This window comes from Hyalella azteca, unplaced genomic scaffold (genome assembly GCF_000764305.2).
Source record: "Hyalella azteca isolate HAZT.00-mixed unplaced genomic scaffold, Hazt_2.0.2 contig12900, whole genome shotgun sequence".
Taxonomy (NCBI): Eukaryota; Metazoa; Arthropoda; class Malacostraca; order Amphipoda; family Hyalellidae; genus Hyalella; species Hyalella azteca.
Genome location: NW_025942842.1, coordinates 46,165 through 62,397, shown reverse-complemented (window position 1 = coordinate 62,397; position 16,233 = coordinate 46,165). Strand labels below are relative to the sequence as shown.

The 16,233-nt window shown below is 37.5% G+C and overlaps 1 protein-coding gene across 1 annotated transcript; it reads left to right on the top strand.

Annotated features, from left to right (window-relative positions):
* The first annotated feature begins 8,997 nt into the window (after window positions 1-8,997).
* Window positions 8,998-9,303, top strand: LOC108681002 (rRNA 2'-O-methyltransferase fibrillarin-like). Its single transcript, XM_047883451.1, has one exon. The coding sequence runs from the start codon at window positions 8,998-9,000 to the stop codon at window positions 9,301-9,303; it is 306 nt and encodes a 101-aa protein (XP_047739407.1).
* The last annotated feature ends 6,930 nt before the right edge of the window (window positions 9,304-16,233 follow it).

Sequence of the window (16,233 nt, the reverse complement as noted above, 5' to 3'; positions counted from 1 at the left end):
TTAGGAGTGCGTCAAGCAGGCAAGCAAAACGTTATTTTTGTGCTGGAAAAGCTGTACTTCACGGAATAAGGAGTCCGAAAATAAATGATGCTGTCGAGTCCATCCGTCGAGCTTGATACTAATTTATTTTTGGTCTCAATTTTCAGCGTATTTGATGACTTGGAAACAATTTAGTGTCCCAATTGAAGTGTATATATCGCTATGCGTTAATCTGAAACGTATCTATGAATTAAGACCGAAATGATCTATTAAATAAGAGTTTTAATAGATCATTTTTTAATAGATCACCACGAAACTTCTTTAAATTCAGAGAAAATATGAAAATGAAGATATTTCATCGAAGAAATAAAATTGTGAAATTCTATTTCTTTTTACTATGAATTCTTTTTTTTACTAAACCGAATGGTTCGGAATCGAATTTTCCTTCGCAAATTTTAAACGCATGACTTGTGAGTCAGAATTATGCAATTTCTTATATAATTATATTTGTGATAATAGGTCAGATAATTAACAGAGTTCAAACAATGATTCAAAACTTTATAAAGTTTACGTAGATTTACTCACCACATAAAAAGCTGAGGATAAATAATTTTCAAATAAATATAAAGCCAGTGTATAAATGACCCAATATGCTTCATCAAGGCATATTTTAGGAAAAAATACATCACACACTGTAGAGTGAATAACTTAATTCATTCTCACACCAAACTATACCTGTTATTATTATTCATTTTTAATGGTCCAGCCACAGAATACTCAAATCTCTGAGACTGAATGACATTTTTGGCTCGGCTCGTCATACAATGTACTGATACAACACGGCACTTCTCATCAATACAAGCGTCACCAATGGCCTATTTTATGAGGCAAGATACATGGTCTCTGCACTGAACAATTCAAATTATTAGAATAATGGAGCTTGTATTGTCATGACCATGCAATAACATTGTATGTGTTCAACAAATAATTCACAATATTTCCTGATGCCGAGCATTGTCATCGAGTAATTTCCTGTTATGGTGCCGCTGAGTTATTTGCTGTTATGGCGCTGGTTTAAATAAGCCTAATGTAACGCAAGGAAATATACCAGCCATTGACGGGATCTCTGCAAGGCCTCGGCCTTGTGCCAAAAGATGATGTACGCGGTAAATCTTTTCTGATTTTTTCGGCAAACAGCGATCCATGAAATGTACTCGTATATTCCTCCTGCTCTTTCTTCGGAGCCTTAACCCTGTATTGGTCACGTACAAAAACTGACCAACTTGGTCACCTTTTCGTTCAGTTTCGTCACGGTCGATATTTGCAGGTGTGGATAACATATGTAATCCACGCGTTCACTGCAGAGTTTATCAATAATTACGGCGGCAATATGATCTTTTCAACAATGTGATACTCTGTTGAAATCCCGATGATTCTGGGCAGTAGATATCATCTTGTATCATGATATTGATGCACAACAAAGGGGATTGAAAATATCACCTAATAAACGCTGCAGTTATAGGACTATAGGTTCATGTATGTAAGCATCCATTACGAGCGTCTCCGTCACGAGCGTCTCTGTCACGAGCGTCTCTGTCACGAGCGTCTCTGTCACGAGCGTCTCTGTCACGAGCGTCTCTGTCACGAGCGTCTCTGTCACGAGCGTCTCCATCACGAGCGTCTCCGTCACGAGCGTCTCTGCGTCTCTGTCACGAGCGTCTCTGTCACGAGCGTCTCTGTCACGAGCGTCTCTGTCACGAGCGTCTGTCACAAGCGTCTCTGTCACGAGCGTCTCCGTCACGAGCGTCTCCATCACGAGCGTCTCTGTCACGAGCGTCTCTGTCACGACGGAATAAAATTGCCTGTAATTTCATGTGCCACCGCATATATGGTGGACCGTTAAATGAAACACGTTAAACACACGTTCAATTAAACACGATATGATATGAACGCGGATAAAATTAAATATTTGATGTAACATTCCAATTTTATGTGAAGTTTCCAGCGCATATGCTGATAATTACGATCTAAAAAATGTTTGATAATATGCAATTTGCTTTTGATATGATGTTGATGTCTTTAATCTTCATGCTCTGATTTCTCTTAATATCGGGTTCGGTATCATCAAATTCCCGTATAAATTTCTCCACTTTCTTTATTTCATTATCCACCAGTTGATGCAAAAAGATTTGCAGTTTTCAATTGTTTTCTTTAAGAACACAGCACAGTTCCCTTAGAGAAAATGAGCATCTCGTTCCATTTGAATATCCCTGTGTCGATTGGAAATAAAGTAGATTAGGAAGAAAATGATGGCAGAGAAACTGCTTGTATCCTGCGAGACGCCAAAGATTGCTAGCAGTGAGCCGAGAACTCCGACCTTTTGCTGCTCCAGACGCAGTCGTCGGGTTAAGCAGGACAGCAATGGGGACCTCACGATCGCTTTTTGATTGCGTTCTCCCCCATTTGAATGCATTGGATGCGTAAATGAGAAAAAGTTTCGCTCGTGCACCAAAGTCGTTTAAAAAAATGAATGATTGGAACGCCTATTGCCATGCTACGCATATACAGAGCGCTGCAGTTCGATGGTTTTGTGAGCCGGTTCAAAAAAGTTCGTTAAAGAAGCGCATAGCGTCGATTTATTTTGTCAATAAGCAGTTTAGAGAGTATGTCAGGGTTAAAAATGTTTCGTAAAACTCACCATCCTATTTAAAGTAGCTTCTTTGTTTGAAAGCTATAAATTTAACCGAAGAAAGTCGTCATGCATTTGTTATTTGCATTCGAGGAATGGAAGCCTTTATTCATCAACAGTATTTTCTTTTGATTTGCCCACCAATGTTCTAAATAATTTCTGACGCTAACCTGCTCTAAGCGCTACGACCTGACTCACGGACGAGCTTATGAGCTGGTGAGCTGGAAAGCCAACGAGCTGAACACGTGGAATGTAAATATTTTAGTTTATTCAGTCATTTCTTCTCTCTTTGACCGGAACTCAATAGTCTATGTGTTGGGGCGACCCACAATTTCTAAAAACTGTAAGAGACAGGTAAGAGGGAAGTAGCAATATTGAAGTGGCTACCTGTGACTCTACGGTGACTGATCAGACCGCTTGATTTAGTTCACATGCACATTTATTTAAGCTATTATATTAATCTTATTAGTTTGTAAGCTACCCAACCCTACAGTTCCACACTTCGTAACTAACTGGATTAACAGTATTTTCATTATAATTTTTGATTGATTAATTATGATTTAACTTCAAAATAGGAACCATTGGTTTTGTTTTTCTTTTTGTGTTTGTCAAACATTTGTTGTTTTATTGGCTGTACATAAAACATTTAAGCCTTATATTGTATCTTCCAGAATATTGATATGCTTTGAATTGTGTGGTTTGAATGATGTGAATGATGATAGAAATTGTGTATTAATTGTAATAATCTCTTTTAATTTGCTGGTGCGAGTGCGTAGAGCATCACAGATGAAATTTATAAACTGAAGAATCTGTAGGCGACGAAAGCGTTCTAAAACTTACTTTATATGAGTATTACACCTAAACTGTCCAAAACTTCATGATTGGAACATTTTCAGAAGCGAAAAATTTGTCTTAAGTTCTTTTACTTACTCTTTTTTCTTCCCTCATCGCCAGCACATATCTACGTCGACATTTTTTCCTTTGGAGACCATCCTCTATCGCAACTCCCTTTTTTTATCTCTGCTAAATTCAATGTTTATCATTCCTTTTGTTAAATTTTATCCATTCAACGGACATTTTACTGTATTTTCCTCCCTTCAGACTCTCCAAATTTAATCAAAACATACTCCCCGTGCCGTGAAAAGAGCGTCGGCACAATTTTCGAAGTGCCAAACAAGAGATGCCGCGCCAGCATCAAAGTCAACGAGGTAATTCCACCCTCCTCTATTCAAACGAAAAATAGAGCAATTTCAAGTTCATCTGATAGACTCCAAGAGGATATTAGCGCGGAGGTTTCAAAGAAGCATTCGCGCACAGACACAGATAAATTTTAATCCGTAATAAGTTTAAGCATATGATGGGAATATTTTTCTCGATGTTTTGGCTTATATTGTTGAATGAAATCCTCGCTATGATTTCCACGTGCATAAAAAAATCGAACGCAATGTATCGAATTATGAAAAATTAACTTAAAATCTTAAAATTACTTAAAATCTATTTACAATAAGCTGCTTAGATTGTGAGCTCAACACACTTTAGTTGAGACAAGTTATAATTTGGTTGAAGGCAGGAAGAAACGTAATACTTTGAATGGAAGCAATGAAATGAAATATTGACAACACACGAGTATGCTCTCAAAAAAATCAAAGTATGAATTAAATGTATTAATAGTTAAATTATATTTGAAAAGGGATTAGATCGCAAAAGTTCGGCAACTGAACGGTATATTATCAATAATTTTTGAAATATTTATAAAAAACGGGGCTAGTTGTGGAGGAACCCATATGGTTAGGGGCCGAAACATGTTTTTCCAGATAAACATGTGTTAATCTGGAAAACAATCCAGATAATTGTAGAAAACAATCAGGATCCTGGCTCGATGTCCATGCAGATACCGAACCAAGCTGAACCTTAGAAGGCTCAACTGTATGAACCATCACGTTCGTAATTCTGAGGCACAAAGCGAACTAAAAATTTCACCAGAAGGCAGAGAAATTGTGTACAAGCTCGCTATTAACCTTAGCACTTAAATAATATGTAGGGTCTATATATGTGAGAAACAGTGATAGACTCTCAAAATATATTTGAAGGAGAGTAAAATGGATAATTTTTCTTGGAAATGAATGCGAATCCGTGTCGTGATGGTACGTTTAAATAATACGAAAAATTCATATGCTCAAACAATGAATAATTCGTTTATGAGGTCAAAAATCAGCCCTCATTAATTAGCTGTTACGTACCTCGATGTTGCCACCAACAGGCACTCAAATTTCCTCAACTTCGTAGACGAAAGCCTGAACTGCTGACACTAGTAATAAAATTAAATGTCTAGCTTAAATAAGTTCTACATTATTTCATTTACACATCAACCTAATTAACTGTCACTATAATGTTTTCATAAGATGCTATTCAGCCATAAAAATGTCAATGGCTAATTTCGTACATCAAGAAATCTACCTGGACCACTTAAATTGTCGAGCAATATTTTTCCACGTGAATTTAATTGACGAGGAGCCTAATTTTATAACAAGTACATGAAATGAAAATATATGAGTTTGTGTCCAATGTATTTTTTGAATTCGGTTAAATTTTGCCGCTATATCATCAAAATCGCCGAATCAAAATTTTGTATCTGTGGAGTTTACTCCGAGTGTAATAATTAAATGAATGCGTGATATTCAAATTAAAATTATTTTTTCAGCATAAGCCATTACATCTGAACTGAATGATGCAGCCAATTGACACGGAGCGGCCGCAGAGTCCTGCTACAGACAGCGAGTATTTAGAGCAAGGGCTGAGGTAATCAATTAGAAGATTCTTCTATCCATTACTTTAGAATGAAGAAGGTAATTAAGTGAGAGCCTGCACTAATCTATTGCTTAATCCTTTAGAATAGCGGGAAATGGACTCTATTTCCCAAAATTCCCAGCTCAAGTCTGAATTTTTTAATTTGGTCCTCAGGAGAGTCCCATTCGAAATGGTGACAGGACTATATTTATTTTTTCCAGAAACAAGAACCGAATGACTTCTTCAAATTTCCTATTTTTGTAAATAACAGTGGCAACAACACGATAAATTGTAATAATCCGTGTATTTCAAATTTTCGCTGTAAAAAAAATCAAACAGTGTGGATTGTTGGTGTGTGTGTATCTGGAAAGCGTGTCGTAATTTCTACAATTCTGAGCCTATAACCGTTAAATACGATCTAAACTGTTAGTTAAAAGTTGTATAACTTCATGATTGCTCTCCTCGCCTCCGACAACAGTATTGTTTTGAACTTTAGTCATCACTTAGAAGGTGTAATGCTAACTGCAGGTTCTTGCCGCTGAGGAAAGAAACATTTTACTGTTAAATTTTATCAAAGCTCGTGAAATGCGGCGGTGCTAATTTGGTTATTTTAATAGATGATGGTCATGCCGGTGCTTTAAATAATTCTCACAGGATGAAGCAAAGTTAAAAACAATCAGTCCTCAGCGCTCGGAGACAACCGCAAAAAAAGTCCAATCCAAAAAAGGACACTGAATAAAAATTTAAGGTAAAGAGAATTTCACAAAATTTATCTCTTCTGCAAGGCAAATATAGTGAACAAGATCTGTGGCTTCTATATAAGCTTGCTCAAAATTGCACTCAATGCATATTGATTAGGATTGCATAGAGAACTGCAATGATGGGAACATTTTTAAATATCTCCATGCAGGTAAGATATTTTAATGCTGATCAAAATTATCAAAAATAGTGGTTAAGAAAATTTTTATTTAGGAATAAAGACGGCCTAGACCTATAGTATTGAGAAACTATATATAGTTGTCAATTTAACGCAATTAAGATATCAGGTCATTAATTGTTAATACCTTGACACAACCCAGAATTTGTTTGCCACAGATGCATATTTTATAAGAATTTCCCTTGCTACCTGCCCCAGTGCACTACATTCTAGATATGAATGCAGCCAAAACGTTATAGAGGTATAATACATTATTTATTAAGATATACATTGAAATTTCCGTATCATTATATTGGAAAAGAATTTTTTGTAATTCAAAAAACCTTAATGTTTTAATCTTGCATTGTAATTATTAGCAGGTATGAATTTTAAATAAAAATGTAACAAATGAAACTCTGTCTTCCACGCTCGTCTCTCATCGAGGCAACTATTGTTCCGAAAGAATTTTATGTTAATGAGCTTTATTGTGTTAAAAATTGATTAATTCCATTATATTATTGACGTCAAGAGGTTTTTATTTTAGATGAATGTAATGAATGCATTTCATATTATTTTTCATGCAGAATTTCATTCCAATTCAACTCATTTGAGCTGTGATGTGGGTAAAAAGCGCAGTTATTTAGGAAGTAGCGCCAATCCCGCGCGTCGACACATCGAAAATATTGATTACAGCGTAGCAAAATAGAAGTATACCGTCCTGCCACGCCTCAAACTCTAAATAGAATTCATCATAATGGATGCTACTCCTAGAAATCTATCTATTCAGATGATGATACAAATTCGTCGCGTTTAAAATCTCTCGTTTACATGCTAGTCACAAGCAGTGACACGATCGCTCGTGCTCTAACTCATTGGCAAAAATTTCCGTTTAGACGAATACGCATTTGATGCTAAAAATGAGTTTGTGTCATCAAATACACGATTTATCTAGCGTTTAGCTCTCGTGCAAGGTTCGTTTCGTCATATATACGATTCATCACATGTTATGCAATTAAGCTCTGGTGAGAAGTTCATTTCATCAAACACATGATACATCATACGTAGAACTCGCGTCCAAGGTTCTACGCGGAATCGTTCCGTAAAAGTAGCAAGTTTCAAAGTCTTCTTCGAGAATCAAGAGAAAAAGGTACCAAGAGTTTGCCAGAGTCTTGATGTATTAGTGTTCAATGGCTGCTGCAGCCGCTATTCACAGGCCAATGATAAATATATCGATGAACGGCGGCTCCTTCAGCGCCTCGGAATGAAATATTTCCAGTTTTGAGGGCCGCTCGGCCTCTCAATAATTCATTTATCGTCTGGATCACTGCCTTCCAATTTTTAGCACAAAAAGAAAAAAATCTTGAGCAATGATGCCCTTCATTTTTTTCGATAGAATTTCTGTTACGTCGAGATTGGCTATGATGATGGTCAAAAGACCTGCAGAAATGTCATATTTTCACATTTTGCTGGCCTTTGTGTCGCAGATGTCCGAAAATTGTGTTCCCAACAAACGCTCTATCAAAAATTTCAAAGACGACTAGAAAAATTATGCCAATTAACGTTCTTAAATTGCTTCAGAATTCATATATTTTCTTCTATTTCCAGTAATCGCAGTTTAGTCAACTGCATAAAAAAGTTGTTTTTAATTATATTTTTCTATTTAGAACACGTGTTTTACGCAAGAAAAATTGGACTTTTGTAAGTAAGATATTGCGTAAAAACAAATTTCACATCAAGAATTATTTGTGGCTGAGGACGTGGGATTGTAATCACTTCCTCATCCAATTGAGGCCATTGAGCAATTGAGGCCATAGAGTAAAGCTGAGACGTTGGTAATCAGTAAAGTCAGCTGAAGAATTAAATACTAATAGTCGCTATAAATTGACAGCGTTACTTTTTACGTACGTTTTAATTACCGTATTGCCCGAGTTTTCACGTTAGTTGAGTGAATAAAAATTAACGAACTAAGAAAAAATTAACTAACTAAGAAAAATACGAAAAAACTCAATATGTCTGAGTCTCTAATAACCTTCTCGCAATAAGTAGAGATCCTTTTTAAAATCGTCCATTATTTTCTTCGGATTGTCACAGTTTATCTTAAGAAACAGAAAATCGTGTAATTTACAATGATCGTAAAATATATCAATGAAATGGGCCTAAAAATTATAACGATTTCTCTCCATGCTTGCAAGAGTCCATTATTGAAAATCCATTCATCTAATTAGTTTCACGCTTACAATGCTGCATACAAACTTCTTTGCAATCATTTAGCTCGTTACCTTGCGTTTATTAATCAGTGTGGTTGAACAATTTTGTAATTTTTCTAATTTTGTATATCAATGTTACACCAAATTTTTTTTCAATTTTTTTCTGGAATAACAAATCGTAATGTTGAGAAATTATATCCATGCTCATGGTCAATATTTGTTTGTTGTATCTAGATAATGATATAGATATTTATGTTCGATATATTTTGGAAAACCTAAATCACATGTTTTTGCTCGCTTTTCTCCACGAGATTCACACGGCAGATTTATTCCAGTCATGATACATTTGTGCACGATCGAATTGCTTTCTCTTCGGTAACAGTGGCCCAAGCTTCGGTATTAGGAGCCGAGGCTTCAGTATGAGTGGCCGAGGCTCCGGTATGAGTGGACGAGGCTCCGGTATGAGTGGCCGAGTCTTCGGTGTGAGTGGCCGAGGCTCCGGTATGAGTGGCCAAGGCTTCGGTATGAGTGGCCGAGGCTTCGGTATTAGGAGGCGAGGCTTCGGTATGAGTGGCCGAGGCTCCGGTATGAGTGGCCGAGGCTTCGATATGAGTGGCCGAGGCTCCGGTATGAGTGGCCAAGGCTTCGGTATGAGTGGCCGAGGCTCCGGTATGAGTGGCCAAGGCTCCAGTATGAGTGGCCGAGGCTCCGGTATGAGTGACTGAAGCTCCGGTATGAGTGGCTGAGACTCCGGTATGAGTGGCCGAGGCTCCGGTATGAGTGACCGAGGCTTCAGTATGAGTGGCCGAGGCTATGATGAATGGCCAAGGCTTCGATATGAGTGGCCGAGGCTCCGGTATGAGTGGCCGAGCCTCTGGCATGAGTGGCCGAGGCTCCGGTATGAGTGGCCGAGGTTCCGGTATGAGTGGCCGAGGCTTCGGTATGAGTGGCCGAGGCTTCGGTATGAGTGACTGAGGCTTCGGTATGAGTGGCCGAGGCTTCGGTATGAGTTGCCGAGGCTCCGGTATGAGTGGCTGAGGCTCCGGTATGAGTGGCCGAGGCTCCGGTATGAGTGACCGAGGCTTCAGTATGAGTGGCCGAGGCTATGATGAATGGCCAAGGCTTTGGTATGAGTGGCCGAGGCTCCGGTATAAGTGGCCGAGGCTTCGGTATGAGTGGCCGAGCCTCAGGTATGAGTGACTGAGGCTTCGGTATTATTGGGCGAGGCATTTGCAGGACGAGGCCTGCAAACGAGCGCGTGTTCAGAAGCCCTCAGGAAGTGACCGCATGTTCTGAGCTCGTAGCCGCCCGCTCCTCTTGCCCATCCTCGAGAACTAACGTCGCTCGCGGCCCCCAGGCTTCGCAGTTTTCCGTTGTTTGCGACTGCATCGAAAACCAGACTTAAGATTTTTGCGTGCTGATGAGCGCTGCGGGAATATCTTGCTGGGGTCAAAAACCGACCACAACTCATTCGGACAAAATATTTTATAAAAATTTGTGGTGGTCTCAAAAATATTCTCTGATGTTTTACTAAGGTCGAATTTTCGAAGCCATGACCCATGTTTAAATTTTAATGTTTGTACAGTACAAACTTTATTATATGGAGCGCATTGTTGTTTTCCATGTTGTTTAATTATATTCAAGATTTGCTGTTCTATCGGAGCGTTGGTCTTTTTATTCTCTACATTTGTATAAATCCGGATTAATATTTTACTTGATTTGTAGCTCGAACAATTTGCAAATAAACAGTTTATTTTGAAAAAAATTAATTTTGTGTAAAAATGACGCCAGTACGTGAAAAATTTCCCCTTCCTTCTAATTTTCGAGTATCGTTCTACGTAGATTTTTAGCTTTGATTTCATAGTTTTCAAATACCTACATTTGTTAAGAAAACCATAGTTGTTATTTTTAACTTGGGAATATTAAATAGGCTACTTTCATCAATGTTGAATTCGCTTAGCCCCGACATAGTGGCGATACCCTCCGTAGACTACAATTAAAACGTTGCGAGAAAATCTTAATAACATGTTCTCTGCCGCATGATTGAAGTTTGAGAAATTTCGTGTATATATTTTATCTAGCAAAGGCGACGTTTCCACCTGGCCGCGAGTCAACATTTTAGCCTATAATTGCTTATATACAGTTTGATCATTTTATAACAAGCTCGACAGGCGCTACTAAACGGTTAATCAAGGTTAACCTTTGCACATTATTTTCGTCTCAGGTTACCATGTTACCATAGATAAGAAATTAATCAGGCAAAGATTCTGTGATATTTAATAAAGCACAGGTTAGTATAACAGTTTTCCTTTCGTTCTCAAATATATTGAATTATGATCGGAGGAAAATAAACTGTCACATTGTTGAAAAGTCAAAAATAACAACATTTAAAGGATCAAAAAACATGGTTCCAAAAGTTTGGCTACATTTTTTCAGTTGATTGTTCCAGTTGTTTTACTGTAGTAGTTACCCATGAATTTCATGTGTTGCAGAATTGAAGTAAATTAATATTTGGAAATTTGTAGCACAACTACGCGCAACGCATGGTAACCATGTTAGAATAGATTGATTTATTGCCATTCAACATCGGGTCTAATTTAGGATGAGAGAAGATTCATAGCTTGCATATATCTCACCTATACAGTCACTATATCCCACCTATAGCGTCCAGCAATCAAATTTCAGCATTCCTCACCATGTACTGCTGCGATCACAGTCAAATCCATCAGAAATTCTTCTTCGGCCGTTGTGCACATCAGAGAAATTCTCTTTACGCTGGAATATAACCAGTCAAATTTTTGTTATAATTTTTAATCTTGGAATACGCAAATTAACTCATGTAAATAACGAGGAAGTTTGCATATCCATTGCCGATTTGTTATCCACAAAAAGAAAATACTTCAACTTTTAGTGCAAGTACGACATTTACTGGGACAGCGTTAATTTCACGACTGAAGAATAAAAAGCACAATAATCTTCTAGTAAATGTTTGAGCTCATATTGCAGAGTCGTACAGGCAGGTCATCTGTTGGCTGTGACCCAGCAATGCTCAGGACGCTTATCATAGTGAGATCGTAGAGCAATAGCAATGCTATATACACAGAAGATGCTTCTTGCAATGGCAACGGATGGCAGCGTGTAGTCATTTGGCGCAACTGCCTCGCTTCAAAATTGCATCAAAAAATGAAGCTGGTTTTGTGTAATGGCTTAATTGTAGCAGGAAATGAAGTTCAAGTCGAGGCAGAACAGTCTTAGAGCCGTGACCTGAGCTCAGACTCAACTACGACCAAATTATATCCACTCAACAAATAAAAATTTAAACATGTTTAAATCGTTACGCAGTCCATTGCCTAGTAGGGACTATAAACCTCACTTTCTGTTTCCTTTTTTTATTTTCACTGTTGTCGAAGTTTTTATCTTCATCGTAAAAGGCTAGTTTCCCCGCAACCCAGAATGACCGCGTATACTACGTGAGGTAATACCCTGAGAAAAGCCCGATTATGAAGCACGTAGCGCGTCGTCAAAAGAGCGCCGCACGTGCTAACAACTTGCAGTTTCTTCGTCATGACGTGCTTTGGATCTTTAAAGCCCGCCATGATGTTCTCCTAAAATGAGGATGTCGACGTAGAGTTACTGACCGTTTCCGAGAATTGGTTGCAACAACTCTAATTTTTCGACGCTGTCATCATTTTCGGTAGTTGCAGTCATGCCAACGAAACTACTCAACAAGGGTAATCCGAGGAAGAAAACGCAAAATAAAATCCTGGGCTCAATTCATGGAATATTTTCATAAATTGATGCATTAACTAACAATAAAATAACGAAAAATACTTACAAAACGTTGCTATATAACGTTGCTTGAACTGATAATTCCTCATTATACTTTTAAATTATAACTACTTGTATCAAGGAGAAAGTGAATTTGTAAGATTCAAAATGTTAATTATTCGATCCGCTCAGGGCTAACTCATACTTTTCAATAGCTCTTCAATACATATCCAACTATCTAAAACGTTCGATAATTTACATTGCCATTAGACTTGCAATAATTGCAATTATTTGTCATTTTGTTGCTGAAATATAAACAAGCACAGCAAATTCTCTGGTCTCTAATCAAACGTTTAGATTTGAAAAATTTCTCTAAACTTTCATACGCTCCGAGTATGAACATCTTCAAAAACGGAATAGACGAAGCTATGCAGGAGCATATGTCCAGTCTTAAACTGCCTAGCAAATTACGGACCAGGCAATAAGTCCAGCAGCTATCTCAATCAATCGTTAGTTATGGAAGATCGGGTTCCAAAGGCCGGATCCCTTGTGAATCAAGTCACGAAAAGTTCAAGAATCGGCAACAGGCCATGGGCCTATTTCTTCAGCGCCGACACTTCTATTCTATTCTATTCTATCATGTTTGTGATTTTGAGAGCCTTTACTTCATCAGTGGCTTAAGAATATTTTAAAACGTTTTTTCTCAAGTAAATGTGAGTAATTTTACCAGAGAAATTCCGACAAATTGAAGAGCCATCAAATGAACCCAAGTCTAAATTAATACTTCTTAGAAAATTCTTTTCGATGCCTTCTATATTCAGGGCCTACAGTTGTTAGTAAAAATTTTATGTCTCTAATTATGTAGCCTCACAAATTGATAGGATCTTCTATCTGATTAACTCTCTGGGATAAGAGAAGATCCTATTCAATATCGTCCATTATTTCCTTCAGATTGTCACTGGCACCTAGCCTGTCGAGGAGGCAAAGCCGGTAGATTATTATAATGGTAAAATATATCAATGAATTGTGCCCAAACTTTCCAAAGATATCTCCCCACGCTGGCAAGAGTTCATCACTGAAAACCTATCCTCAACATTAGTTTCACGCTTCCTTTGCTTTACACGTTTATGAGATTACCTAACGAGTTTTTGTGGCCAGAAATTTGTTTTACGCTCCAACGGCTGAGCCAGGCCTGGGTCTGTACCTCAAAATTTACCGGCTGAATGATTCTAATGAAAATGTTCGTGCGGATCTAAGATTCCATTTCAGAATCTCTGTAAACATATCCGAGCTGTTGGTGAAGTCTCTGCATCAGAGGCATCTCTATAATCAAGCACAACGTTCGTATTGCTGACTTAATCGATTTGATGAATTTTAATTCATTTGCAAATGACAATGTCACATTCGAAATATTAAATGATAAATTATTGTGTTTCTTCACCTGACTAATAGAGTAGCTATGACATCGAATTTATTCAATTAAAAATTACTTAAACCTGAGCACGAGTCTTTTGTAACAAGGATTTTGCCACCATTTGAATATTTTATTATACCTCTTTAACAAAACGCATCATGAACAGCATTTCAGAGAATCCAAATTATGCTAATTTTACTGGACCGCATGGCAGCTAATCCTGGTTACAGCAACGACCAGTCGCACCAACATGAGGTGCATGATGTACTAATTTTATACTTCCTACAGACTACAGTTTATAATTTCCCACTAGAAGTGATTAATATTATCCACTTAATTTTATTTTATTACTCACATATTCAGCATAATGTTTTTTCTGCTTCATGCTCGTTAGTTTTTTTTTCTTCAATTTACTAAGAGCCCTTTTTCACATCATAGCACTAGTGGCTGAATCAAATGTTTATTTAAAATTTCATCATATTCTATCATCAATTCACGAATATAAGCAGACAACACGAGACTTATATTCCTCTCATGAAGCCTCTTCAACAGTCACTTAACCACAGACTTGCATTTTGCCTTTAAACACGCGCCTTGCACGGAACTGCCAACAAAAACCAGACTCTGTCCCTGGACAAAATGTACTCTTTTGATAGCGGCTCCCCAGAGAACACATTTCACCAATTAGCCATGACGTTGCTCGCACAGAAATCGAGTCATTACTGAGCACCAAAGTTTCCCCAAGACGGGCCACTATTTCTTGGCGTTTTGCTGGCACTCTACACCAACTTGTGACGCAGAACTCTGGCTCGGTTCTGGCCACCCAACTTGTCCGGCCACCAGACTTTTGAGTGCATTGTTTCTGCTTATAAAGATGGAAGGAAGGATTTTTATTTTCCTTTATAATTTAGAAGCTATGATGTTATTTGCAGTCCTAACTATATAGGTTCGTGAGAGATATGTTATGAGACTGACGTAAATATTTAAACTGTCCTTAGAGTAGGTGTGAGGAGAGGAATTATTCACAAAAGATGGTTTTCAACCGGTGAGATTGAGGTCAGCAAACTAATTTCCATTTATATTTTTCATAACTCTATATTTTTTTAATTCTCTTGTCAAGATATTTTTGGACGACATTCTAACAGTGCTGAATCTAACTTTTAAAGTAATTGGATTGATTACTGACCTTACATATTTTATATAAAGATTTATCTATCTTCCAATGCGGGAAGATTTTGCTAATGATAATGCCTTCGTATACACTGTATTGACAAGCGATGTTGAAACGTACATAAAATCATTCAAATTTTGTGGTTCTTTGCAATAGGTTAATTTCAAGTTATATGCAGCGTTTCAATGGTGATTTTTGGCTGGCGTGGCCACCCACCGTTACTCCACCTATAATCTACCATCGCCACCTATAATCATCTATGCGCCACCTTTAATTTTTATTTGGGTAGGAGTTAACTGGGAATTTCTTAGGTGCATGATAGCTTGGAGATTCCTACATTCTGTTACTACTGGCAGTGAGAGATGTTCTTCTATCCTTTCACTTTAGAACTATGTTCAGTTTTTGTGAAATATTCGAATATCATCTCGCTCTTCTTCATCTTAGTTTTTATAAACACGTGTTATATATGCTTAAAAACCGTTATCAGGTTCTGCAGTATTTTGTTTGTGCGTAGTAAGTATATTTCTACAATATAGCGTATAAAACAAGAAGCACGTCCACAGCGACGTGCTGCAAACGCTTCATTATAGAATAAAGAACACTGTTAGTGCACAATTATTGACGACTGTTAACTGGCTTTCAAGATGGGCTATTGAATAGAAATCCTGCGTTCAGAACAAAGCAGCCGGCAATCGAGAAAATTAATTGAAATTCAAATTTATCCTGAGCATACAGTGAGTCCTTCATGCTATTTCCAGGAACGACGAAAAATTACGAGAGCAAGAGGCAATCCATAGAAAGCTGAAATGCCTCTTCAAATGTCTCATGAAATGAAATTCATTCAAGATTTACGTCATATTTTATTGCGCTACGAATGACTACTTAAAAACGAGCAATCTAATTTACCTAAATTATGTCCCATATAAGACAAACATTAGGTATTCGCCTAGCTTCAAATGTGTTAATGTAAGATGATTGGGGAAATTACGGCAATCCGTAACAGCCCTAGTGGTTTTCGAATATTAATAAGTTAATGAATATGTGATAAGTTGTTGTTTGTGGTGTTCCTAATACCGACACAGGCGGATGAGTTTTTCTCTGCATCGCTCGTGGGCAGAGTCACATTTTCAATGCTTGAATGACTTTCGCATGAAGTACGAACTTGATTTGCATAAAATTTGTACGCGTAAATGTAATAAATGCTACTGAAGCATTAATTAGAGAGAAAAATACAAACTAGATATGCGAGATGATATTATTGACAATAATATCATCTATAATTAGTGATAGTACAATTTGTAT